Source organism: Saccoglossus kowalevskii, chromosome 16 (genome assembly GCF_978046115.1).
Source record: "Saccoglossus kowalevskii chromosome 16, keSacKowa6.1, whole genome shotgun sequence".
NCBI classification, from domain to species: domain Eukaryota; kingdom Metazoa; phylum Hemichordata; class Enteropneusta; family Harrimaniidae; genus Saccoglossus; species Saccoglossus kowalevskii.
In genome coordinates, this window is record NC_140656.1 from 8,242,632 (window position 1) to 8,268,482 (window position 25,851).

The following is a 25,851-nucleotide window of genomic DNA, read 5'->3' on the forward strand; positions in this document are numbered from 1 at the left end:
GCACTTTCAAACAAAATTATTTAAAGCGGGAGGGTCGTCACCTGCGCACGCGCGGGAATTGAGTCCCAAGCGACGATAACAACACACGCTAAACACGCAAATGCTCATGGGTAGACGCTTGTGTGTAAACAATGGCACGCTATGGCCATCTGACGTATGCGCAGGTGACGACACCCCCGCCTTAAACTGCTCTAAAATACCCAGCTACTCATAATGCCTTATTTAGGTATATCTGGAAATCCTCTTCTTTGTCAGTACCATTCCCTGCGTCATTTGATAATGTCATGTAAATGACGATCCCAAGGACCAAGCTTTAAATGTATATGTATGGTTGTATTTATCAATAATGAAAACAAAATTAAGCAGATTTTTGTCACCGAATCTAAACTCGTCGTCTCTTAGTCTCACTCTGATAACAAATTATATGAATATGCAAATCACTTATGTAAATTACAAGAGGATCATTTGATCATGGTCAACGTGCACTTTGATAAACAAAGTGTCGTCTCTGATGTAGTCGAGCGTTTTTATAGTTGCCAATGGTACCATCTTCTGTGTGCCAAAGCTGGCATTCCGCTCCCCGCTCGGTCTCCCTAGAAAAGGTCTGTTCTCTTTGCAGATGTTCGGTTTGATTTGATAGGCGATGTTACGCCGGGCTGCTGGGTCCTGGCACTGGTCGATGACTGTAAAGACAATGCGATGACTGAACGGCCACGGCAACAATGCATCATATTCACCCCGGCAGATGCAGACAAAAATAGACATGAAGTGGTTCTTGGCTAAAAAGGGAAAATAAATTGTGAGACTTTCGTAAACTGGCGTGTTTGCTTTCGAGAACAGTCGTCGGTCGTTAAAATTTTTTCCCGCCAAAACAATACACATTGGCAGAGTAATGTATACTTCCCTGCACTCTTTAAAAATTTAAATAAAAATAGATCAAACTTGACAATAGAAACATGAAAAACAGTAGGTAGGTTTAAAATTATGTTAGAAAGTACGCAGGATGACAAATGAAGTGTCGAACGACACCTCTGATGCTTTCCCGCCAGTTTATGAGTCATGCAAAATCTAGGAGTGATAGGGCACTTAAACTGTTTGGGACAAGACAAGAAAATAGTCATTGTTGCTATATAACACAGTAAGATTTATTGAGGATCACATCCAGTCAAATATTTCAGTAAATAAAAGTATGTATTGTCGTTAAGGGCTGATGTTTGTCGTTAAGGGCTGATGTTTGTCGTTAAGGGCTGATGTTTGTCGTTAAGGGCTGATGTTTGTCGTTAAGGGCTGACCATTATAACCTTTTAGGCGATTTGGAAAAACAAAATCTGCACAAAGACGATTATGAAAAAAAAAGGATATGCAGAAATGAACAAACCACATTTGTATAATAAGTTCAGTTTTTTTCCCATCCCATAGTTTCCAATGTTCCAACCCTTACAGGAAAAGGATTAAATGTATTTGTTTTGTAGACCAAGAAAACAAAACGAAAACAATTAAAAAAAGAAGGAAAGTGTCAATATACCTTTTCCATCACCATTCAAGCACAATGACACAGCCAGTTTGTAACCATGACGACTAGTCAGGAACGGCGGACTGAATATTGTAGGTTTCTTTCCCGATTTGGCCTCCTGAACCCTTTCAACGTATCGATCAATCTTCCACACAAGCTGTGAACCGTACATCTTCTCGAGGTCGTGCACCTTCTGGCGGCAATCTACGAGTTGCTCCTACCAGACAAGACAAGTAATATTATTTCAGGCACCTTGAAGTGTTATTCACCGTATATGTATAGGCACGTTCAATATACGTTATATTTTTATGCATATCACGTAAGCCGTCTGTGTTGAGCGCTATCGGTAAACCATACACTTTTTTTTGTTACATTGTCAAATGATTGAAAAGCCCCGCACTATTTCGTTACACATTATTTGTAAACCCAGCATTTTGTGCACACGTGTAATTGTTAAATTTCCTCATAAATCTTGTTTGTTACAAAAAAATCGATAAACCTCACTCAATTTATTTTAAGAGTAACTGTCACACATAACACCTATTGCGAATCAAGTAATCAGTAAACCCACACCATTTGCTCTCGCGCAGTTAATAAACCCAGGGCCCTTCTCGTTTGGTAAAATTAGTTTGCGTGAGATTTTATTTCACTCGTCAAACAAAATTGCCTTGGGTAGCACTCACGAAAAACATACTTCTGACTCCTAAATCAGTACATATCAGCGAGGGACGCAATTTGATGGACTTTTATATACCATGCTAGTCTCACCTTGTGGTCGTTTAAGGTTTCTTGGTGCTTGTCGAGTAATTCAACGTGTTTAACCACAGTGTCGCCGACCATAGTCAAATGTTGCGTTGGTTCATCCTTGATGTGTTTCGACATCTTCTGTCTCTCACACTGAAAGCAAGTGTAACATGGACACGTAAAGCATAAGAGGTATGAGGGATGAAAGAGACAAATGTCAAGGTCAAGGGTATAGCAAAACTAACAGCAGTAACACGTAACATACATTATAGAGTAGCTCTTGGTAAAACATTTATGTGCTACGAATGTGCGCGTAGTAGTAATTCGGGTCTCCGTAATACATGTGAATAAAGCATAGATGTAGGGAAGGGGACTTCGACTCGTTTGGCAGATAACTTTTCAGAATCTCTATCAATATGGTGACACAGCGAAGGAATTTGAATCATTCGTGTTGGTTTTCCTTGATTTCAGATTTGTGTTCCTATCACCCGCATCGTTTACAAATTTGGTGTTTTGCATGATGCAAACGCATATATGTAATAAATAAATAAATAAATAAATAAATAAATAAATAAATAAATAAATAAATAAATAAATAAATAAATAAATAAATAAATAAATAAATAAATAAATAAATAAATAAATAAATAAATAAATAAATAAATAAATAAATAAATAAATAAATAAATAAATAAATAAATAAATAAATAAATAAATAAATAAATAAATAAATAAATAAATAAATAAATAAATAAATAAATAAATAAATAAATAAATAAATAAATAAATAAATAAATAAATAAATAAATAAATAAATAAATAAATAAATAAATAAATAAATAAATAAATAAATAAATAAATAAATAAATAAATAAATAAATAAATAAATAAATAGCCTACCTTGTAATCGCATCCGCAGATTGTAAATGGACATGGTATCTTTGCTTTCGGGCAATCAGTGTCGCAGTGAGCTTTGACCTGAAATATACAACCCACAGTCAGGGTCACAGTGAACTTTGACCTGAAATATACAACCCACAGTCAAGGTCACAGTGAACTTTGACCTGAAATATACAACCCACAGTCAAGGTCACAGTGAACTTTGACCCGAAATATACAACCCACAGTCAGGGTCACAGTGAGTTTTGACCTGAAATATACAACCCACAGTCAGGGTCACAGTGAACTTTGACCTGAAATATACAACCCACAGTCGGGGTCACAGTGAGCTTTGAACTGAAATATGAGTTGTTTTGCACAAAAATCTAGAATTTATTTCGTTTGAAAAACAACTTAGCGAACGTTTCTTATCAGTCTATACAAGTAAGGTCTTTCGCAAGGACATTCAACTCCCACTCCCACAATGCAACGCATCAATCAATGATTCTCGGGTCATTTTGTTACAATAATTTGGTTTAAAAAGGAGGCTTGGTTACCCATCAACACCAACCTTCCCATCGCCCGAATCTCAGAGTTCGCTAAAGCCGACCATTCATAACCGGCCTACGAACCCGTACGTGATCGTGTTAGGAAAAGCTGTATTTCACTGCATTTGATTGGGCGCGCCAAGGAGCTGGCGCCACCAATCAAAGTTGCTGTATCATAAATGTGGAGATCGGGGAGCTCATCACAGATTAAAACAATGGCGGCGTGTCGGCTTTGCGCTGATTCACCCCGAGTCAACAACATAAGGTTTAATTAATTGACATGGTTCTAAAATTTCTCATTCCAACGTTGAAAATTTGTGTGGGCAAGTGAATGAGGACGATGGAATGCCTAAATATTTGTTTTAGTAAACTGACAAAATTGTCGAAACTGATAACATACCGATTCGGTCTTCGTTGCAACACAGTCGAGCGAGTGTTTTTGCAACAAATACGTCATTTTCGACAGATACAGCACTAAGCGCTTTTGATGACCAATAAGCTCGTTCAAAGAAAAGCTAGCAACACGTTATGTGATTTACCAAGAAATGTGTAGTTTCTTTCGTGAGTTCTGATTGGGTGATGCAAATTAGCCGAAGTGAATCTTATTATCGGTGAGGGCGTGCGTAATACAGTCAATCGTGGTGAAATCAGCCAAGAGTTAATGTTGAGGCTACGGCCGAATAATAAATGGTCCTTGGCTGGCGAAGATGCAACTCTCCATATGGGCGAGACTCCAACATGTGTTTCAAAGTTGGTGGGACACAAGTACTTACATCACCACGTGGTATATCAGTCTCATTACATCCATTGGGACACATAACTGGGAACATCTTACACGCATTCATATGAACTATCTCGTCCTTGTAAAAAACTGTCTTTTGACAGAAATCGCACTGAACGGTGCGTTTGTGACAATCTTCAGTCACATGACCTTCCAAGAAACGCTTCTCAAAGTGAGCGCCACAAGCGTTTGGACAATCCACCACGATGTGGCCACAATTGTCCATATGGTCCTGCGAAGAAAAAATAACAATACATGTCATTATGTCACGTCGGTCGTGAAACGCTTAATAACAGTTTTTATATCCAAAAATACGAAACATGGTGCTCATTATTACTTAAAGCGGAAGGGTCGTCACCTGCGCACGCGCGAGAATTGAGTCCTAACCGACGATAACAACGCGTGCTTAAAACGCAAGGGCTCATGGGTAGACGATTGTTTGTAAACAATGACACGCTATGGTCATCTGACGCATTCACAAGTGACGACACGACCGCTTTAACAAAACATACCCGAATATTTTGGAACATAAAGATCTGTTTTCTGCCCCTGAAATCATCCACACTGCCGAACACGCAACATTATTAATTCTACATGTATATAAAATATCGTTGAACATAATTCTCAACAAAACACAGCCGAACATAAACAAACATAAACAAACCGAAGTTAACTATTATACTCATGCGCAATAAAATATAGCCGAACTTTGTCGAATATAAACATGCTCTATACCTTGACATTCTGCAGTATACCTGTCCAATCACAACCTTTTGCATTGTTGCAACATTTCACAGCAAGATTGCCGATCTCTTTTCCGAACGGTGTGTCGACGTACACCTGTGTAGTAAAAAGGAAATCATTCAATCTCGTCTGATTATTCCGTACTCATGTCGGGATTCCTCTATCCTAACTAATTTCAGAAAATCTGTACATGTTCGAGGAGAGGCATTCATTATATTATTTGCATGGTCCGACAATGTCTATTTAATTTCCATGGGCACACATGAAAGTATATTCATTAATTTGGCGGAAAACAAAATCTCCAACTACTTGCTGACATTTTTGTGACCATTTTTTTTTTGTCGAGAAGTTTGTCCATTTTTCCAACCTTTGGTTAAAACGGTGGCTGATCCTACCGAGCCTATAAAAGGCCTGAATACTTGTTTTAGCGCGCGAGTACATGTAACCTTTTCCAGTGACGAGTAATAAATGCAGTTTCTTCATATCGTTTATTTGTTTCCTGTTTCTTTGATTGACAGTCCCTTGTTTTACGGGCCTTGAACTCTACGCTCGTTAGGGTTGAGATAAGTGTGAAACCCTATTCTCAATTCCCCCACATATATAACACATTTGCACTGCAAACAATATATGTAACATCGAAAATCCAATTAAAACCTTCTAATATTTATATATAATGATATTTTGAGCATTTTATTGATAAATTGATATGAAATTTAATTTATACTCTCATTTGTATTTTACCGCTTTGAAAATAAAATGTGTGATCATACAAGTAATGGTATAATCAATTACTCAATATATAATGATATCGTGTCACATGGGCTGAGGAGGGAACATTTCCACCTGCGAGGAAATAATAACCCAGTGTTGTTCTGTAATAGTTGCTAGGACGCGCTGATGTATACTGTAGAAGACGAAATGTTATAAGGCTATGTTGAACTTTGGTGGCGCTTTATCACTGTTGTTGGGGCTACGAAAGTGAAAGACGCGTTAATTTATAGTGATTATTACACGCTTCCTCTGTCAGTAAATTGGAACTTCAATAAATATCAACCATAATGTGGTATATGGAAAATGTTTGCCATGTCTGCATCATGTTATCAAATTATTAATACGATATGTGATTATTGTTAAAAAACACTCCCTATGCTGCCGATTGATGATAAAACACATACCCTCTATGTGGGTGATTAATTCCAATTTACCTTGTTCCTTGTCAAGGATCACATACCCCGTATGTGGCTGATCAATGTAAAAATACACATACCCCTTATGTAGCTTATAAATGTTAAAATACACATACCCCTTATGTAGCTTATAAATGTTAAAATACACATAACCCCATATGTGGGTGATTAATTCCTACTTACCCTGTCCCTTGTCACAGGTGCCTGGTCAATTGGACATCTCGGAGACACCCTGTAAAAACAATATACAGTTTAATTGTGACGTACATCACTGAGTCCTTATTGGTATCACTGTGAAATTATTATATATATCGTACGCTACGATGATTATTAATCTTGCTATTTATGTGTTTTATTAATTAATTTACTAAATTAATCTATAACAAGACGACGTAGACAGATACTGTAAAGCGCCCTAACATTAAATTTCGATTCAGTATTGATCTGTCTTTTATTCGATATAATTGGTAATCATCGTACATGGCTAGCCTCCGATATCACTAACTATTTATTTGTATATTGAACACATAAGAATCGGAGCCTCGTTTACTGTTCAACCAAATCGCCCTTTTGATATATCAGAAACATCGCCGTCATGGTGTTTGCTTGGTAGATATTTGTTGTTATCTATTTACATAAAACAAAACGCAAGTTTTTTTACATACATTTTACAAGCTACAAACTACAGTAAATTACAAAGTCTTAAACTAGTTCCTTTCACACGATATCCAAACTACAAACGCAAATAATAAAACAGCCTGAGTTTCGCGACAGTTGTTTAAAGCGGGGGGAGTCGTCACCTGCGCATGCGTCACATTGCCATAGCGTGTCATTGTTTACAAACAAGCGTCTACCCATGCCCCTTTGCGTTTTTGGTGTGTGTTGTTATCGTTGCTTGGGACTCAATTCGCGCGCGTGCGTAGGTGACGACCCTCCCACTTAAAATAAAGAGTACATTACTGGCAATGAACTGGTATAGAACAATGTCTGTGCTTGTGTATCTGGTGTTGATGCTTGTGAATTATGCGAACGTGGTCTCTTCAAATTTTAATTTCAATTATCAATAATTTCAATTAGTTAGGTGTATGCAAAAATAACTTCGCGGAAGACATGTCTTAGTAAATTAAAGTGCAATTAATCGTGACTAATTGGATTCAAAATAAACCTAATGTACACTAAAATACATGCATTTATTCCTCGTACTAATGTTTTCTCAGTATTAGTGAGATGTTTTACTAATTGTATTTTCTTCTGAATTGCTGTGTAATTCATGATATAGATCTTAAAGGGCGGCAGTCGTCGCGCCACGTTCTGTTCGATATGGGAATCATAGCGACGTGCGCACACGTGTAAAATACATTGTTTATTTACATGAAATTCGAACCACCGCGCTTTAAATATGCTAAGCGCGTACTTCTGCGTCATTTTGTCATTCATAAACAGTCTAATATTTCATCAAGCGCCCTCAACCATTCTAAATGAATGAATTATTTTATTTTTTCGACAATAAAAAAATAATATCAAGATCAATAAAATATTTATTCATTTATGTATTTACCTATTATGTGTGACGTCATATGTTTATATTTTTGCTAACCACCATACGAATGTGTGATAACAAATGACGCTCGCTGGTCAACACAGACTCCGTCGCGATTTGCTGCGATAACTTTGCCCATAAGTTGTTTCATTGATAGGAATATATACGTGTATATTTAATAACAACAGCAGCGAACAATATTTCATCTGTAATTAGAAACGACCGGTTCCTGCCAATAAGGCACTGCGCCCGCACCGTGATCCTCGCAGAACATAAACAAGTGATACGGCATACAGTGTATACGTCTTCAAACAAAAAGTACTTAGTCAAAATAGCTCACACTAAAATTCCAATCATATGAACAACCTTAAAACAAAGCATAATTACTCCTTTTCCGTTGAGGTAAAATGCCAAATAACCACCGAAGCTTGAAGGTCGTTACTATAGAAACCAACAATAATTATCACTACGGTTGTCACGCTTGGTCATACTCTTGATCGTCACTGTCATTGGGTGAACATAATTAAAATTCTGATGACTATGGCTAATATAATTTCAAATTTCGCTTGAGTCTGTATGGGGGAATTTCCTGCTGTCTTTTATTGGCGTACATAGAAAATGCGACTGCATCTTATATTGAGTCATCATTTAATGGAATGACACCATATTTTCATTCACATACACAACAGGAAAGCGTCAAATTACTTGCTATTGTTATCTGGGCACGAGTCGAGAAAGCGCAATGCATTATGGGAGAGAGTGCAGCGTTGAATATTTGAATATGCCCGATGTTAGACTTGCATACAGTCTCTTGTTTATTTGTTGTTGTTGTTGTTGTTGTTGTTGTTTTCTCTATAATATAAAATGTTGTGAGAGTGTAAATGGCGTAAGCCACGTTACCGCGAATGTCGGATTACCGCACAAACTAGGCTTTCGCCATTTACACTCTTTTACTTTATTGAGAAAACAACAACAAATAAACAAGAGACTGTATATAAGTCTATCCCGATGTCAATTACCCGAAGTTTCTACAGAGCAAATTACATTTTTTTTCTCAACTTAGTCTGTTTATAAAATATACATAATTTATTTTTTGAGCACGGGCGTTCTATAAAATACATATCTTTACGTTACCATTCGGTACACCTAGTTTATATTATTTGCACTAGAATATCTATATCTTTATATGACGGTACATTATGTCGATTTTTATTGCAAATTGGGTTAATGGCATTTTGTTCTCTGCGGCTGCCAAATATGGTAAAATATTCGACCGCAAGGAGGTAGATTTGTTCTACCAGTGATCGCGTTTGAAGCGGTAGCGTACACCGTGTATTAGAATATTGTTGTTATTTTTATTTGAATATTGTTGTTATTTTTATTTGAATATTTTTGAATATTTCTTTTAATTTTGCTGATAAGTGAAATCTGATATAATAAATCTTAAGTGGACATAAAAAATTACAACAAAACTATTGTTGATTCGTGAATTAAAAACCCAGTAAGTTTTAAGTTGCTGAAAAGGGTGAAAAGAAAATGCTTTTACAGTGCTCCCCACTAAAACATATTGAAATACTTCCACAAAAACGCTGAACTTGTCTGAGGTGAAATTGATGTTGTGGAAGTCATATTGCATTTATGCGCAATAAGCGTACGTTTGATAGTGATGCAATACGTGTATGTATATGTTACCATGGAGATAAGAAAGTCACGATTTTCACTATAGCGTCTTTGTTAAAAATGATAATTTTATTAAAATACACATAACATTAAAGACTGGTTGGTTGTCCAACATCTTCTTACTTCATATAGTGTTGTGTACTGTCCCATCAGCGTTCAAAATGCATGTGATTTGGATTTTTGTATGGCATAATCTCACATCTATTCTAACTTAGCCTAAACCTCAATTACGTCTTAATTCAAAAGCAAGGGGAAAAACACCAAAAAGACAGAAAATTCGCAGCTACTGCGCAAATGTATAAACATACTAGTATGTCACAATGAGGCACCGTCTATTCTTAGAGTGGGGGTCTTTGAAGTTTTTAGGATCAACGTTTACGCCATCGACAAACGGTTGGTTGTATCGTATGCTTGGGAATACATTGTTTTTCTTTGTTCCACTATTTTTCTTCGATGAGAAAAAATGTGGAAGATTCCTATACAATTTGTCATAATAATTTTGAAGTATGTCTCGTTATTTGTGTTGGCAAAGTAGAGTAACGCAACATGTCACTGTATGTGGTTGTTACATTTAATTGTTAATATGCTTCGCTTAAAAAATATAGGCTAACAATTGGATTACGTTTGGACCGATGTTTTTATTATTATTTTATTCCACTACGTCACTTACCGTAAGAGATCAGGTAGGCACGATGAACACACACGATGTCCACAGTCTTCAAACTGTACCGGGTATCTTAACACTTGGCAACAAGCAGCACATTCATATTTTTTATCCACGATGCCTTCAAAACAGATCTCGAAATCCCCCATTTTGGCATTGCTACTGCCGGAGCCGCTGTTACTGCTACTCGAAGAACCTGTTGACGCGCGGGACATCGCCGAGCTCTTTCTCAGTGAGCGTAGGCTCGGTGATGCGCTGGCAGGTGGGACCGAGGTTACACTCGGTACCGGAGACATTATCTCCGGCAGCACATCCAGATCTACATTCTCCATTGGTTCGGGCATTTTAGTCGTAAGGATTTCCAAAGAAAGGTGAGCTCAACAAGAGCTGGACCGCTACTTCCGACGCGGACTTTTCTAGACTTCTGGAGCAGCAATTACGAAGTCAGTATACCTAACACAACTATGCCACTTTAATTGATTAGGGGGTGGGGTTTTGCCTCATCAAGCAAATTGCAAATAAATATTAACTAGGTTGTCATAGAAACAATAATTATACCATGATTTACAAGGATGGATGCAAATTTAACGTTTTGTTCTCCATTTTGAATAATTAATGACACTGCCTGAAATCGATCATGTAACAATAGGAAATCGATCATATTATTAGAGTATCGTGTGAGTTAACAAAGAAGAAGGCGATAGTGTTATCCAAACACACATCGAATGAATGTATCGATGCATTATTGATAATATTTCACTAGTGTTCCGACATGTTTCAGGTTACTCTTCACCCATGACCTTGATTCAGGGACAAACTGTTGCTGCGTTTTGGTACTGTAATTCACGCCCAGTGTGTTCTGAAATGGAAACAAAACATGTTGTCTTTCCAGAATGTATCCGAGTTATCAGTGTTTTATTTTTTTAATTATTCCAGACTCAGGATAAAACATGTTCCAAAACTTGAAACAAGTTGACTTGTTTGAACATTTAATTCTACGTGTATTATATCAATAAAAGAAAATTCCGCTAACCAAATACTTCTCAAATAGTTTGCGACGTATAACTAAAAGTATCGTGGTATCAACCATTTGACGTACACGGTATCGGACACGTTTTTATTTAAACAAATGAAAATAGCAGCTATTGTCCCTATCAGTGTCGACGCTCGTGTCACGTGCCATTATGATTGCTTCGACCAATCACAGAACAGTATAAAAGTAGCTGTTTTAGGACACTACTTCAAGGTCGTTATCGGGAATTTAACATAATAAATAGTTCTTTATTTTTACGACGATACATAATTATTGATTTTGACACCTGTTTTTAAATGTCGTTTCGATTTTCGCAAGTGTCGTTTTTGCAGAAACACTGTCTGAAAAAATGAATGAACATTTTTTTCTAAATATGCAATATAGGAATTCACTATCATAACAAACAAATATACCGATATATACATCAGAATTTCGTTATTCTTCGTGATAAGCATAAATATATACCTTACCTACAAAACGAAAATGCTTAGAAATGGTGACAGCTTTTTACTATAGGGACTAATGATAAATTGATCAACAGTTATGTTCATAGATGTTTCACCAGGGGCATTTGTTGCGATCGTGACGTTCGAATTTTATATTGTTAAGGTGTGTTTCTAACGGTGAAGCGACTGGAATTTACTTGAATTCCACGGTGATACATCTTGTCAGATCGTATTATAAATTATTGCGATGATAATATATATGTACATACTACTGTTATTAAAAAGTGCGACTTTTTCTCAGGAATTTCTTTTCAATTCGCATGGTTATTCATAAAATGTATTTACTTCCGGGTCACTCGTCACGCTAATTCTGGCATTCAGGATTTTCACATGTTTAAATTTGGAATAAATTTTTCCGCACAATTTTGCCCAAATTGAGCGTTTCCACAAACATTATATTTGGGATTGGACATTTTCTAATGAAGCTTTTTGCATGTCAACCATATTAGCATACCGGATATACGTTTGTAATAATATTGCTAAATTCGTGTTGTCACGTCTAATGAGATGCATTTTCATCTTTAGTTCAAGGTACAGTCCAAACTATGAAACTAAAACGTCATATAACAATAACAACAGCCTTTTTAAAGCACGGATATGAGTCGAGATATTCAGGGCAATAACAAACTTATAATTAATGCACGTATCTTGTTATGCCCGACTGAAACCAAGGAAACGTGACGAACTACCATTTTATAGGAACCAACCACACGAATACCGCCCTGTTTGCGTAGGACAGTTACAATGTCATACGTGGTCATTGTACCGGCCTTTCACAGCAACACTTAGGGGTTCGCATAGTCCATTGATCCACTCAGTGTCGAAGCCAATTTCGCAAATAACGTGGTTGTTCTATTTGTAGAAGTACAAACCCAATCATCATACATATATTTATTTATGCTCAGAAGACGTACACAAAACATTTTTGCTTAGCGGTTAAAACAAATATACTTAGTTCATTGGTTGATTTGATTATACAGCGCCCACATCGGCGATATCATGACACGACAGCCTTTTGTTTTTTTTTATGAAAGACCTATTTTCATGTACACATTATTCGATCAATGCGCTTCACCACACGAATTAGATTCCTCACCGTATACTTCCTCGCCGGAAAGATGCATCATAACCGGAAGTATGGTTCAGTGTGCTGGACAGTTTCCTAAATTTGAACTAGGAACCAGACAGGTACTACAAATTAAGTTGCCTATAGTGTCTTATCAAAATTAATGTTGATAAACTTTGCAATGCAATGATCATACTAATGTTTTAGTTACTCAAAGAAAACATGAATTATCATTCCCGGAAATGTTGTAACAATGCATTTCGCATCAGTGGAGCCCTCTAGCGGCGAAGCGCTTCAATGACGTAAGAACGCCGTCCCCGCGGTAAAATTTGTTGATATATCTGGTCTTTTGTCGATAAGATTTGCTATATTTTTAGCAAATTATTCACAAATTCATTGCTTACACTCATCTCCGGGCCCATCCATGTCATGTGGACGTCATAAAATACTAAAGCACTAACGCGATGTTTAGGGGGTATATTGTTAATATTTGCATAATTACATATTACTCTCATAAATAATGCATCTACGTCTAATATAGTGTGATTAGTGTCACAATAAGGTGCAAGCTTGTACGTATATCAAATGCTCGCAAAGGACAACACTGGTTAAAATTGTAAGAAGCTTTCAGAATAATGGAATATATTATTATGGATTCTATTCTATTCTATTCTATTCTATTCTATTCTATTCTATTCTATTCTATTCTATTCTATTCTATTCTATTCTATTCTATTCTATTCTATTCTAAGACAACATAGTCCAACACGTGGCGGGAGTTGTAGGATTGTTGTAATTGGGGAATGATTTACCCACAATGCAGTGCGTGGTGCGCTATATACTACCCAACACCATAACAGTTGCATGCATTACCTCTCCCCGTGAGCGCCCCTCATGCACTGGATTTCCAACCTTCAAATTAAAAATAAAAAGAGCGTATGAATAACCCCCTGAGTGATAAATTCAACTTTTGTCACGTATCACAAAATGAACCAGGACAAGGTTTATCATATTTTTTTATATTTTGGCGGGGAAGGTTAGTTCGCTCCAAGTGTTAAGATTAACTACTTCAAATTTTGGCTACGTCACGCAGAACGTTCCAGAAACTTGCACAGAGTTTAAATTCAAGACTTCTTGCACTCATTGAGGTAAGTACAATAGTTTAGGGTACTACATTCAGGAGAACTTGATGTGTTTAGAGGTATTCATTCATTTAGAGGAATTCATTTCCATGTCCGTAACAAACACTATCGCAGTGTATATAGACTATAGCTACTGTCAGATTGCATGGTAGGTTTAGTACATGTACTTAACTGACCGTTCATTTATTAAAGATGTATTTTCCCGTTCGAAGACCGTTTAGAAACTGCTAAGTTTCTATACGGGGATTTGCCCTGAACAACCCCTCTTTCTAGATCTGCCATCCCTGTCGCAATGGTTTGACCCTCCCCCACTCGGCAGGTGTTTTTCTATACCTGTTACTTTCACGAAATCAACTCGGCGATGGTTCAGTACACTCGCAATAATAAAATTCGAAAAGCCACTTCATTTATAAACAGAACAAATATCGGAATTTGTTTACTGTTTGGTGCAAGCATTGTATGCCAATCGTCGAACTAATCACTGTATTACAATTGGCAAGAGTCGGGTTTTGTCCAATTTTGCAAAAGTTTATATTCAATCAGTGGCAAAAAAATAACAATGTGTATCCCATGACCGGTTCTATATTACACCACGTTCAAAACCAGGTCAAACTCACTACAAAAACCTGGGGAAGTTCAATGTTAACGCTGTAATAATGTGACGTTCTGTCAGTCTTGGCGAGCACCGCGTAGTTTACGTAAAGTCTGCAGAATGTCGACTATAGTGAATTCAACGTCGATTCTAGTTCCAACAAGTCGAACAGTTTATAACAGCGCATAACCAGGTCCATTAGTGTCGATTTGTTTGCGACGCCGTAACCGTGATGCCAATGGCTTTGTGATACAAAAAAAAATGTGTCACAAACGCTTAAGAGCGCAGTTGCTATAGCTGTAGCGTTTTAATGTTTAATGTTTTCTTCCCTCGGAAAAGCTTCACGCATACCTGCGCGTGAATGGTACAACCCACAGACTGAGGCAGTTACATTGGCAATATTGTGTATATGCACGTCCAGTCGATGACAACCACGGCACGTGAACAGCTTCAGATGAGTTGTGGCGTCCCTTTCTTGTTCACCGGTGACTTTTCATAGATAAGATGTTTCTAATAGGTTGTACGCCGGAATGAAGGACGGGAAAGAAGAACATGTTCCTGGATACACACGAGAATGTGCGTTATCGTTTGGCGTTGATATTATTTATTCGAAATTATTTATTTATCTGAAACAATTCCAACGCGTACAAATACCCGATTGGGTGAAATTATGACGAAAATACGTACAGTTGATATCCTGGTCTGCTGAATTTGCTCATATTCGAGTACCACGGTAAAACAACAATATTGAGAGACAGCGATAGATATGGCGGAACCACCAGGTTGTGACCCTGGAGTAACGCACAGTCATTACGTTGACACGGAGATCGTTGCCGCCGATGACGACCAAACGCTACTTCCATCAGAGGACATCGGAGAAGAAGACTACAATGTAGACAAGCAGAGCGACGACGTCGACGACAAGAAGGCGACATGTACGTTCACAACTGCCCATACTAACCCCCTGCTGTTAATCCACTTCAAGTGCCGCGTTCCCTGCGTGTGTACGTACCAGGAGAACTGGGCCCATATGAGTGGCTGGAAACCCAACTTTACCTGTGATGATTCGTCCAAGTATAAAAGAAACAAAAAACGACCAAAGTTCCCCTATAGACTGGCCTACAGCACATATAGGGAACCCAAATATGTGTTCCGACACTATGAAGACACTAGCAAATACATGGAACAATATAGGTATCATCACACGCGAGGCGACGTATGTAAAGCCCAAGAAGAACCTTTAGTATTGGGATACAACGTGCCCGACCCATATAAACCTAAATTACATCGATACAGGTAATTAAGTAATTAATGACGACTTAACATGTGTCAATATCGTTGTTAACGTTGAGTGCGGTCTGAATGGGTACGCTAGATCTGTATACATAATGTAAGTGCGAATGTGCATGTCTATGTCGCCCATAATGTACATTTCACTTACGCAACAGAGAATACATGATGATTTAAAACGTATTAACTGTATAGTTAACTTAACTGTAGAAAAAAAATACGCTTTGAATGAGTTTGCTCTCCCGTTCTGTGTATAACAATGACAGAAAATGCCGATCTTAAAATCATGGTTCTTTATAACGGATGCCACATTCTGAGCTTCGCGTTGGTTACAGACTTCTCTCATTTTGTGTCTCTATTTAACGTAATACATGGTATTGTTGAATAGATGTGTGTAATTTGTTTATTTAACGACAGGTTTGCTCTATGTGAACTAATGTTACTATACTCGGCATAGAATCTAATATCGGTAGAAAATAATCATTGATAACGCATGTGCTTTTAGAGCCATATATCTCTAATGCGTTCTACAATATTCAAATTTGAGATACTGTTTCATTTGAGAGTATAAATACATTTCTCTCACTCTTATCGGCATTTCAGTAACACAATAAAAACAAACAAATCGTACATAATACTGTGGCAGACATTCTAGTCCCCGCCCATTAGTGTACATTATAAGCCGTCAGCTTTCTTGTTCGATCTGTAATTGCCAATCGTCTCCAAATCATACCAATTAGCTGAAATATTTGCATTATTTCCTTCCACTGAGTGATCTGAAACTTGTATTAATTATTAATAGCGCGTCTGGGAAAACAGGGACATTTAAGTGTCGGCTTTGAGAGACCTCTGAAGCAGCCACCACTTGACATCGGCCTCATTTCCCCTCCCTTTTCCCGTTTTAATCTAAACACATTTCCGGTGCAACCGTAGTTGATTTCAACCAAAATTAATCGCACTTGTTTGTAACGACCACCATAAAAAGAAATTCAAATCGGGGACATGTAGCCATGGCAACACTCACAGTTTTCCCCGCTGGGATTATGTAGAGCATTACATGTGAGTAATGGCTACAGCGGGAGATACCGGTAATGGCTGAACACGCTGTGTTATCACTCTCGATGTCGATAACGAGTACTCAGTGCTCGATGAAATGGAATTTCTGTTCTGTATTTGTTGTTTCGAAAAGCAAAACATCGCAATATTTGCAAGACGGGGAAAATGTAATGCGTAAGTCTCAAAGGTCAAATGTCATATATGATTTACGACTCGTGTCGCTATAGTAATAAGTTAGATTACACAAAAATGGAAATGCTTAGCGTAACCAATGGCGCGGACCAATTGAAGCACAGACCATTTAATTGGGAGTCTATAACCAAACTCACCGTCGCTGTATACACCTGGATATATCGTGACATCTGTATTTATCGAAATAAAACAAAATTTACATGCGTCCTTTATTTATCAAGTTAGACAATATTAGAAAAATACAACACGAAATGGATTGGCAAATTATATTCTCTCGACGCTGATATACAATCTGGATAGTGTGTTTATCTCGCGACAACTGTGCGTATTTCTGCTTGTCCTGACACGCACGTGGCGCTATTAGAAAACATTGATCGATTTTATTTATACATTTTTAATAACATGATTTATATTTCCATATGTTTTTGGGGTGGCGAGATTCGGTATATTGATTAATGAACCCTGGCGAGTTTAAACCTCAATCCAGATATTGAATTTTATGGATTTGTTGGATTTCGCCACAATGTTAGTATTAAACAACGGTACCCTGACTTGTTTTAGATAGTTTTACCAGTCACGACGCAGAAAACAAACTGTTTTGCAAGGATGTCTGATATGACCATGACATGGTCTCAGTGGAAATGGTTTTCGCTCCTTTCGCTATATCGTGTATAATCTCCTTTCCGTATTCCCCCATTGTACTTAATCACAGCTTAGCTCATTTGTATCATGAATATCCATCACCCATCGACAACGGCAAAATAATCCTCTGTAAATTTCAGCGTTTCTATGGCAACAGGTAGTTGTTGTGGTAACAGTTTGGGTTTATGTAACAACGCATGGCAACGCATAAGCGCAAGATTCAACAAAATCGTATCCAGCAAAATAAAAGGAAATCATTATATTTCTTCCAATAGAAAATGTTTATGATCATAAATAATAAGTTGAAATTTCCTTCAGCTGTGTATGATAACGTTAATTACTGGACGCATTTTGATGAGTATGTTTTTATATTTGTGTCACCACTTATGTTTCTGAAAATAGAAACGTGCAACGACACAGTATCCTACTTTGGATATTATCATGATTGATACAGGATAACTAATGACAGATTTACCAGGCGTTTCCCTGCGTTGAAGATTCTCAAACCTTTTTTTTGTCATCTATGTACTATAGTTATGTTTCCATGTTGTCTTGGCAACGCTGGTGACTGAGACGATAATTTCCGCACGCCTTCTCCTTCGATCACTTTCAACTGACGGTGTCAGATCGTGTCGGAGAAAGTGTCTTTGATGTACGAGTAGGATGAACACGTTCCCCATGGAGTAGCAGTTGTTAATATCCCGAGTGACAGTCGTTGATACGTTTCATTACCAAAGCGGAAATGAAATCCTGCTTATATATCGCCCTATTCTCGAAAATGTACATGCACGTAATCAACAGGAAACACGTTTTAAATTTAGGAAACCTGTTTTAATTTGTCTCCAGAATTCGAACTATCGCGGGAAGCAACATGCTATTTTTTTGTAATATAAATCACGTGTATATTATGAAAATAAAACATACAACACGAGAATTCAACTAAAACGCCTCGCCACTGTTAGCAGATGAGCATCTCGCTACGCTGCACTAGCTGGTCCCCAAATACATCACGGAATAGTATGTAATGAACACGAACCTACAAAATGAAATTAAATTATGTAAATTACATTCGTAAAGGTTAGGTACGCACGTGAGGGGATTACCGACGACGAACTGTTCGCCATATGTCAGATTAGTGTACTAGCATTATTTCCTTCACGGTCATTGTACTCGTACCATCTAAAGCTATTTGAATATTTTTATGAAAAGAATATCAATCATAAACAATCCGTCATTATTATCAAGACAAGTTCGCCTAGATGAGACAATCTCAACGGACATTGCTTTTACCATAATCGATGCGTTTTAATAATGAATGGCAATACTTAGGTTGCGAACTCCATGGATAGCAACAAATTAGCGTCGTTATTGTCCATAATGCATTGTACAATTTGTTTACGTTTATATTTCTTCTTTTTCGGGGCAATAAATGTGTTTATCGCCGCAACCGGTAGGTATTTTTTCTCGACGTTGACTTCGTTTTAAATTTAATAGATAGTGCAATACATTGCAAAAGTGCCACGTCTCATTGCCCTGCGCATATCATTAAAACTCGCCCCCTATTTCGTCACAGTGTGCACATTATTATAAATTGCTTCCTATTTCGTCACAATCTGCATATCATTAAAATTCGCTCACTATTTCGTCACAGTCTGCATATCATTATAAATTGCTCCCTATTTCGTCACAATGTGCATATCATTAAAACTCACTCCCTATTTCGTCACAGTGTGCATATCATTAAAACGCGCTTCCTATTTCGTCACAATGTGCATATCATTAAAACGCGCTTCCTATTTCGTCACAGTGTGCACATCATTATAAATTGCTTCTTATTTCGTCACAATCTGCATATCATTAAAATTCGCTCACTATTTCGTCACAGTCTGCATATCATTATAAATTGCTTCCTATTTCGTCACAATGTGCATATCATTAAAACGCGTTCCATATTTCGTCACAGTGTGTATATCATATTGAAAACGCGCTTCCTATTTCGTCACAGTGTGCATATCATTATAAATTGCTCCCTATTTCGTCACAGTCTGCATATCATTATAAATTGCTCCCTATTTCGTCACAGTGTGCATATCATTATAAATTGCTCCCTATTTCGTCACAATGTCCATATCATTATAAATTGCTCCCTATTTCGTCACAATATGCATATCATTATAATTTGCTCCATATTTCGTCACAGTCTGCATATCATTATAAATTGCTTCCTATTTCGTCACAATGTCCATATCATTAAAAATTGCACCATATTTCGTCACAATGCGCATATCATTATAAATTGCTCCCTATTTCGTCACATTGTGCATATCATTATAAATTGCTCCATATTTCGTCACATTGTGCATATCATTATAAATTGCTCCATATTTCGTCACAATGTCCATATCATTATAAATTGCTCCCTATTTCGTCACACTGTACATAACTCATTAAAACTCGACCCGTGTAACTGACAGAGCCTTTCTGTAGATCTATGGGCAAACCATGGCTTTGTGTGCATAGCATAGCATGCCACAGCCATCACGTGACCGTTGTTGCTCCAACACGTGACCGTTGTTGCTCCAACACAAGACACAGTAACCTTGACAACAAGTTGAGACATAATATCACAAATACAGACATTGCATAACAATGTACTAATTTCAGGAAGAATAGCAATTCCCTATTTAAAACACCATCCGAGTGCGGAAGCCATTCTTCGCGTTACCATGACAACAAGTCCGAAGCGTGAGACCACGCACTAAAATCCATTATGCCTTTACGGTACGCAAAAGAAATTCCAGAAAAACAATATCAACTGATGAAGTGTCTCAATACCCTAGTCATTAGAAAATGTATGCTATTGCGAACTGATTAAAAATCTGAAAATAAATGACGAGCTTTACATTTCTTTAGTTTATTATAAAATAGAAATATTTGGCAACGTTAGAGTTATTAGAACTTAAATATACATAAATGTCAATGCCATCTTACAATATAACACTGAATGAATTGACACGCAACTCCACGTACACCAAAATGATAATTGGTCACGTGCGATATACAGTACTGTTGCAGGGTTATTTTCAACCCCTGAATTTTTCCGAACTACAATTCTCAGCCTAAAATTGGTATTCAAAAAATGTTTACCTCCATATAAATAAATCGTGTGACAAGGACATCTTATTTTTTGCATATATTATTAAACCCGGGATTATTGTCTTTTTAGACACCAATCACCACAACATCATCATGCCAGTTGCTCTAAAGACGAAATGCTTCTCTGTGACGTAATTGTGTGAAAGGAAAGTTTTTCCTCCACATCACGATTGTTTACTCCTTTGATACAAATGTCGTTTTTGAGATGTTTACTGTATTCTAACGAGGAACTATTGCACAACCAGAAAGTGACATCACATTAAACGGCGTTGCTCTGATGCATTGACGTTTAATTTGACGCCACGGAAGCGCGCTTCGTTGCTGGAGATCGCGTATTCGTTCAAATTATCTATCACACGAGAAAGCACGCGTTTGGCACGTTTTACTTTCTCTCGTTCAAACATTAACTTTCCGTTACCATGACAATAAAAACGCACCAATTAATGGTAATATTTATAACTATTTGCGATGGTAATACATGCATTTGTTGTCTCCGATCACTATGGCAACATATCTGTCACAGGTGCTCATCAAGGTCGATTACAATTTAATGTCCAACGACATCTAAAATGATGACAGGGATAGTAATATACTGTACTTGGTGGTTTAACAGCGAAATATATTTATTATTTGAGGCAATATGACAAAGGATTTAATATGCAGTTTATATTTAGAAGAAAATTAAATGCAGCCATATTTGCGAATAATATGATCGTTCTTTACGGCTGTTTAGATCCATGGCGCGGAATTGATGGGCGATATAGTCTGTATTCTGTTTGATTGACGTTCATGTATTCATGTGTTTGTAGACGATTATATTGCTGCCGAAAAAAATAACTCTAAAAGAATATGTTTATAACATCTGAATTGTTCGAGTAGTCGAGAATATATGAAATATGAATAGCAATATCTCAAGTTACCATTGTGATAGATTGTATTTATTATATACTGTATGAAGTGCCCACTGTACGTATTGTTTAAATTTTCGACCACAGCTACTAATTTCAACCTATACTATTTTGCTTTTCAGATTTCTGTTTGAAACACTAGATACAGTGTTGTCGACAAAACCTCTTAAGAACAGGTGAGCGTCAGGTGGTATGCTTAAATTATGCATAAATTATCATATTATTATGAGTGTGAATCATTTTTATTATTAGTTAATTATGAGGGCATCTTTAATTCGTAAGCTCATCGTGCAAGTCTCGGAAGTATTAAAGTGCCAATAATGATGTACAATTGAACTTCACCTAAATCAATGACGCCACTGTTAGAAGTGGTCATATTCGGGGGCGTAGAGGGAGGAACGGGGGATAGTGAACATTTTTTGAAAAATGTTTTCCGTTGCCTAGCAAAATGGTGATAGACACGATAAAAACGCTTTCTGATCCTGCTCATATTTGTGATTCCTTGTGCAGACAGCCACATTATGTCACTACGCCAAGTCACGTGTACTCCTTACGTCATCGTGACTATGCCAAGTCCTAGATACTCGTGACGCCGCCGCTACACCATAAGTCGCGTTTACTCGCGAAGTAGAAATGTATAAATGACTTAATATTCATCATACAGCACGTTTATATTGACACGACTATAGGGTATACTGCACACTGAATGATCTATGAAACGTATTCGATCGTCGAGGCGTTTGTTTCTGAAGGAATCAATAGACTAGATTATGTTTTCTTCGCGACATGTGTTCGTTAACAGCGTTCTTGTGATATATGTCATCGGGTCACCGCGACCTTGACGTCGATATTCAGATCTTATTGTGTATTGAGATACTATATTCAGTAGTTATACCTGTGAAAACTACAATATAGAACTAGTGATGAGATTTATGTCGTAGTTGTAGCATGATGGCTGCAGCTTTTTTTTTTATCCTTATCGAATATTTTTTTAAGGATAAAGGCGGTTAACTAGTGAAATATGTGGAAGGGTCGAAAACATTACAAATACTGGATATTTTGAGTGAAAGGTTCCGTCTGAAAGTGTAAATAAAAAAGGGTTGTCCGAACTTGTTTTTATGGAAACGATGAATAGGAATTCCCGTAGTGATAAGCCCTAATTTCAGGTTGGCTACCATTTTGAATTGGAAAATGTGTAATCTAATATTCAGGTAGTTCGAGTAACAGCCAATCACAAAATTCCTGTTCCAAAAGTGTATTAGCCAAGAACATTATTGAGTGGGTGTTCTGAATGTCGGCGGTATTTTTGAGTACTTGTTAAAACAATTTTGTTTGATTTTACATCTTGTTAAAAAAAGTAACCTAAATCGTAAAGCTAAAACGCTGTTGTTTCAACAATGGAAAGTCTAGTGAGCTTCCATGCGCTCAGAATACACGTAAATTTAGGGCGCACATTGCATCTTTACTAAAGTAGTGGATAGCTACGGGATAGCTACTTACGGCCATAAAGTGAGGCCCGCTCGGGTGACGTAAATTGCGTAACCTTTGCGAATAACGGAAGACATCATCGTAGATAATAGGTTAAACATTCAATGTCAATTTAGTCCGCGTCACGGCTGAATGGAGTTTGAAGGCGATCATACAGAAGGGCCTACTAATCGTACTCTTCCGGTCCATACTCGCGGCTTGATTTCTGAACACCTGTCACACTGTGTGTTTATAGCTGCAGTTGCTATGCCAATAAATCTGCCCGTGTTTACGACACGGGGCAGTGAAAGTGGGTAGCGTATCAAACATTTATCGTTTCGTAAGAATTCGAGCTTTTTTTCCTTCTTTTAAACGCGTCATTATATAGTTTGGAACAAATGCACGACATTAGGCAGTTTTCAGTGTGACAACTGTAAGTTCTATGATTTAAAAAGTTGATATTAATGTCAATGCAAATATCTGACAAAATTAAATAAAATTTGGCGTAAGCACCCCGTGACCAATGGCATTCCGCATCTTCAAAAGAAATAAAGCTGACTGAATGGTTCAGTGGAAAAGAATGACAGCTTTCCTCCATGTTTACCCAAAAAATAACTGTTATAACGTGGACTACAATGAGGATTAACTCGACGCCGTCATCGTTAACTCATGGTTTGGCTCCCAATACCATGGTGCTTACAGCCATAGATAAACAAGCGGGGTCTGTAAACTAATATATTATTATGAGTATAAATAACGATGATAATATTTAGTCCAGTCATGGAAGGTAATGGTCTAGTTGAGATGTATTTACAAGGACAGTGTTTATCCATATCTAGTCTAAGCAAAACGTTACTTTTGATCAGCATAAAATGTCCCGTGATACTTTCTATCAGTATTTCTCGTTATAACTCTAAATATCCAATGTGGGATATTAACCAACCCGTTACGTGTATTTCTAATGTATTGTCATAATTATACAAAGAACTGTTGAACAAAAGTTAACAATCCCCAAATAATATTTTTTAATATTTTGTTCATTTTATAGTGGCTTGGGAGAGAGTGATGAGTCCGACAGTCAAGAAAGCAACCTCTCCATTTCTGTTACAAGAAAGCCGGTGACTGTAAATTTGGCACCAACGAGAAATCAGTCGACAGCACGAAAGACAGACGACTTAGTGTTGCCGAAGATTGAACAAGGAATACCGCAGTTTTTTTTAGACAGCCGGAAAAAAGACTCAATGCGATCTGACACGAATGTAATTTTACCAGATGTCCGACAGTGTCATTACACAAGCTTTACGTTGCCAGGACATTTGGTTGATGACTACAGGGAGTTGACGGGAAAGAAACGAAGGAGCCTACCCCCGGTACTCAATGGGGAACTTTACCCCGTTGGATACCAGGGGATATCTATTGAGACGAGGTCTGCTGGCAGCGAAGGCAGCTCAGCTAACAGTGTAGCTGGTGAAGTTACGAAGGACACGATAGTGGTTCCTCCCAAACCGATCCCGTATCGACTATGGCAGACATCTCCAGGGAGAAGCATGCAGGAATATTTGGCACATATCTATTCGGTCCGTAGTGCCGGGTCGCTTGAAATGGGCACTAACGCCGAAGATCCGGAACGGGAGGGGCAAAGACGAAGACGGGAACAAAAGCCTGAGATGCCCGTCCGAATCGGACTGTGTACATTTTACAGCAGCAATACCAATGATTCGAACGAAGTTGCCAAAGCGAATACGCGGAAAGATATCTTAGGAGTTCAGGGCAAATCGACAGGAGGAAATCGAAAAGACGATAAAACACGAGCCGAAGCGGCCAAGAGGATATCACATATCAAGAAGTTCATTAAAAACGAAATGAAAGCATTGGCAAAATCTAAGTCGCTGGTACGACGACGGGCTGCGACACCGTTGGCCATGGACACCGTTGTCACTGGCAACCAGTATCGAACTGAAGAGGGACACAAAGAATTCCTAGCGAATCAAAAACAACCCATAGAAAACACCTCTCATACCTAGATCAGGGACAAGCATATGGCATGCGAAGGCGGCTATGGTGACTATATTGGAGGGGGGGGGGGGTAATTTCAACCACGCCGTAAATCACACTCAAGACATACTAGTATATATAATAGCACTGATTGGAACAGGCGAAGAGCTGTAAATATTTAATCGCAAACGCCACCAAGTGGGGAGGGGGGTAAGTCGTCCGTACATACCGATTTCAGTGTAACCTTCGCTGTACGCCAGAAAATCATACCATAGACATTATCAACGTTTCTACTTGGCTATATTTCAGGTTTATGGACATATTACATGTATGTATTTATTATTGGTCTTCCCATCGCACATTATTACAAGTGTATCAAATAGCTTCTTATTTTAGATTTTATTGAACATTTCAATATTTCTTGTTTATAAGACAATACAATCCCGATACAAGTAACATAAAATTATATTTAATTATAATTTTAATCTTGCATCGATACGACATAATTCAAAGTACGTATATTTAT

At 37.5% G+C, this 25,851-nt stretch overlaps 2 protein-coding genes across 2 annotated transcripts; one reads left to right on the forward strand and one right to left on the reverse strand.

Annotated features, from left to right (window-relative positions):
• Nucleotides 1–243: 243 nt before the first annotated feature.
• LOC100375043 (TNF receptor-associated factor 4-like) lies at nucleotides 244–10,710 on the reverse strand. The gene is made up of 8 exons (XM_002739027.2): nucleotides 10,287–10,710; nucleotides 6,580–6,628; nucleotides 5,201–5,305; nucleotides 4,458–4,697; nucleotides 3,158–3,235; nucleotides 2,282–2,410; nucleotides 1,526–1,730; nucleotides 244–779 (listed from the first exon to the last, which is right to left on the reverse strand). Exons 1-8 carry the CDS (start codon nucleotides 10,622–10,624, stop codon nucleotides 451–453), a joined length of 1,473 nt encoding a protein of 490 aa, XP_002739073.2. The 5' UTR covers nucleotides 10,625–10,710; the 3' UTR covers nucleotides 244–450.
• Nucleotides 10,711–15,045: 4,335 nt separating this feature from the next.
• On the forward strand, nucleotides 15,046–25,354 carry LOC102802637 (uncharacterized). Its single transcript, XM_006821839.3, has 3 exons — nucleotides 15,046–15,915; nucleotides 21,986–22,039; nucleotides 24,379–25,354. Exons 1-3 carry the CDS (start codon nucleotides 15,386–15,388, stop codon nucleotides 25,352–25,354), a joined length of 1,560 nt encoding a protein of 519 aa, XP_006821902.1. The 5' UTR covers nucleotides 15,046–15,385.
• The last annotated feature ends 497 nt before the right edge of the window (nucleotides 25,355–25,851 follow it).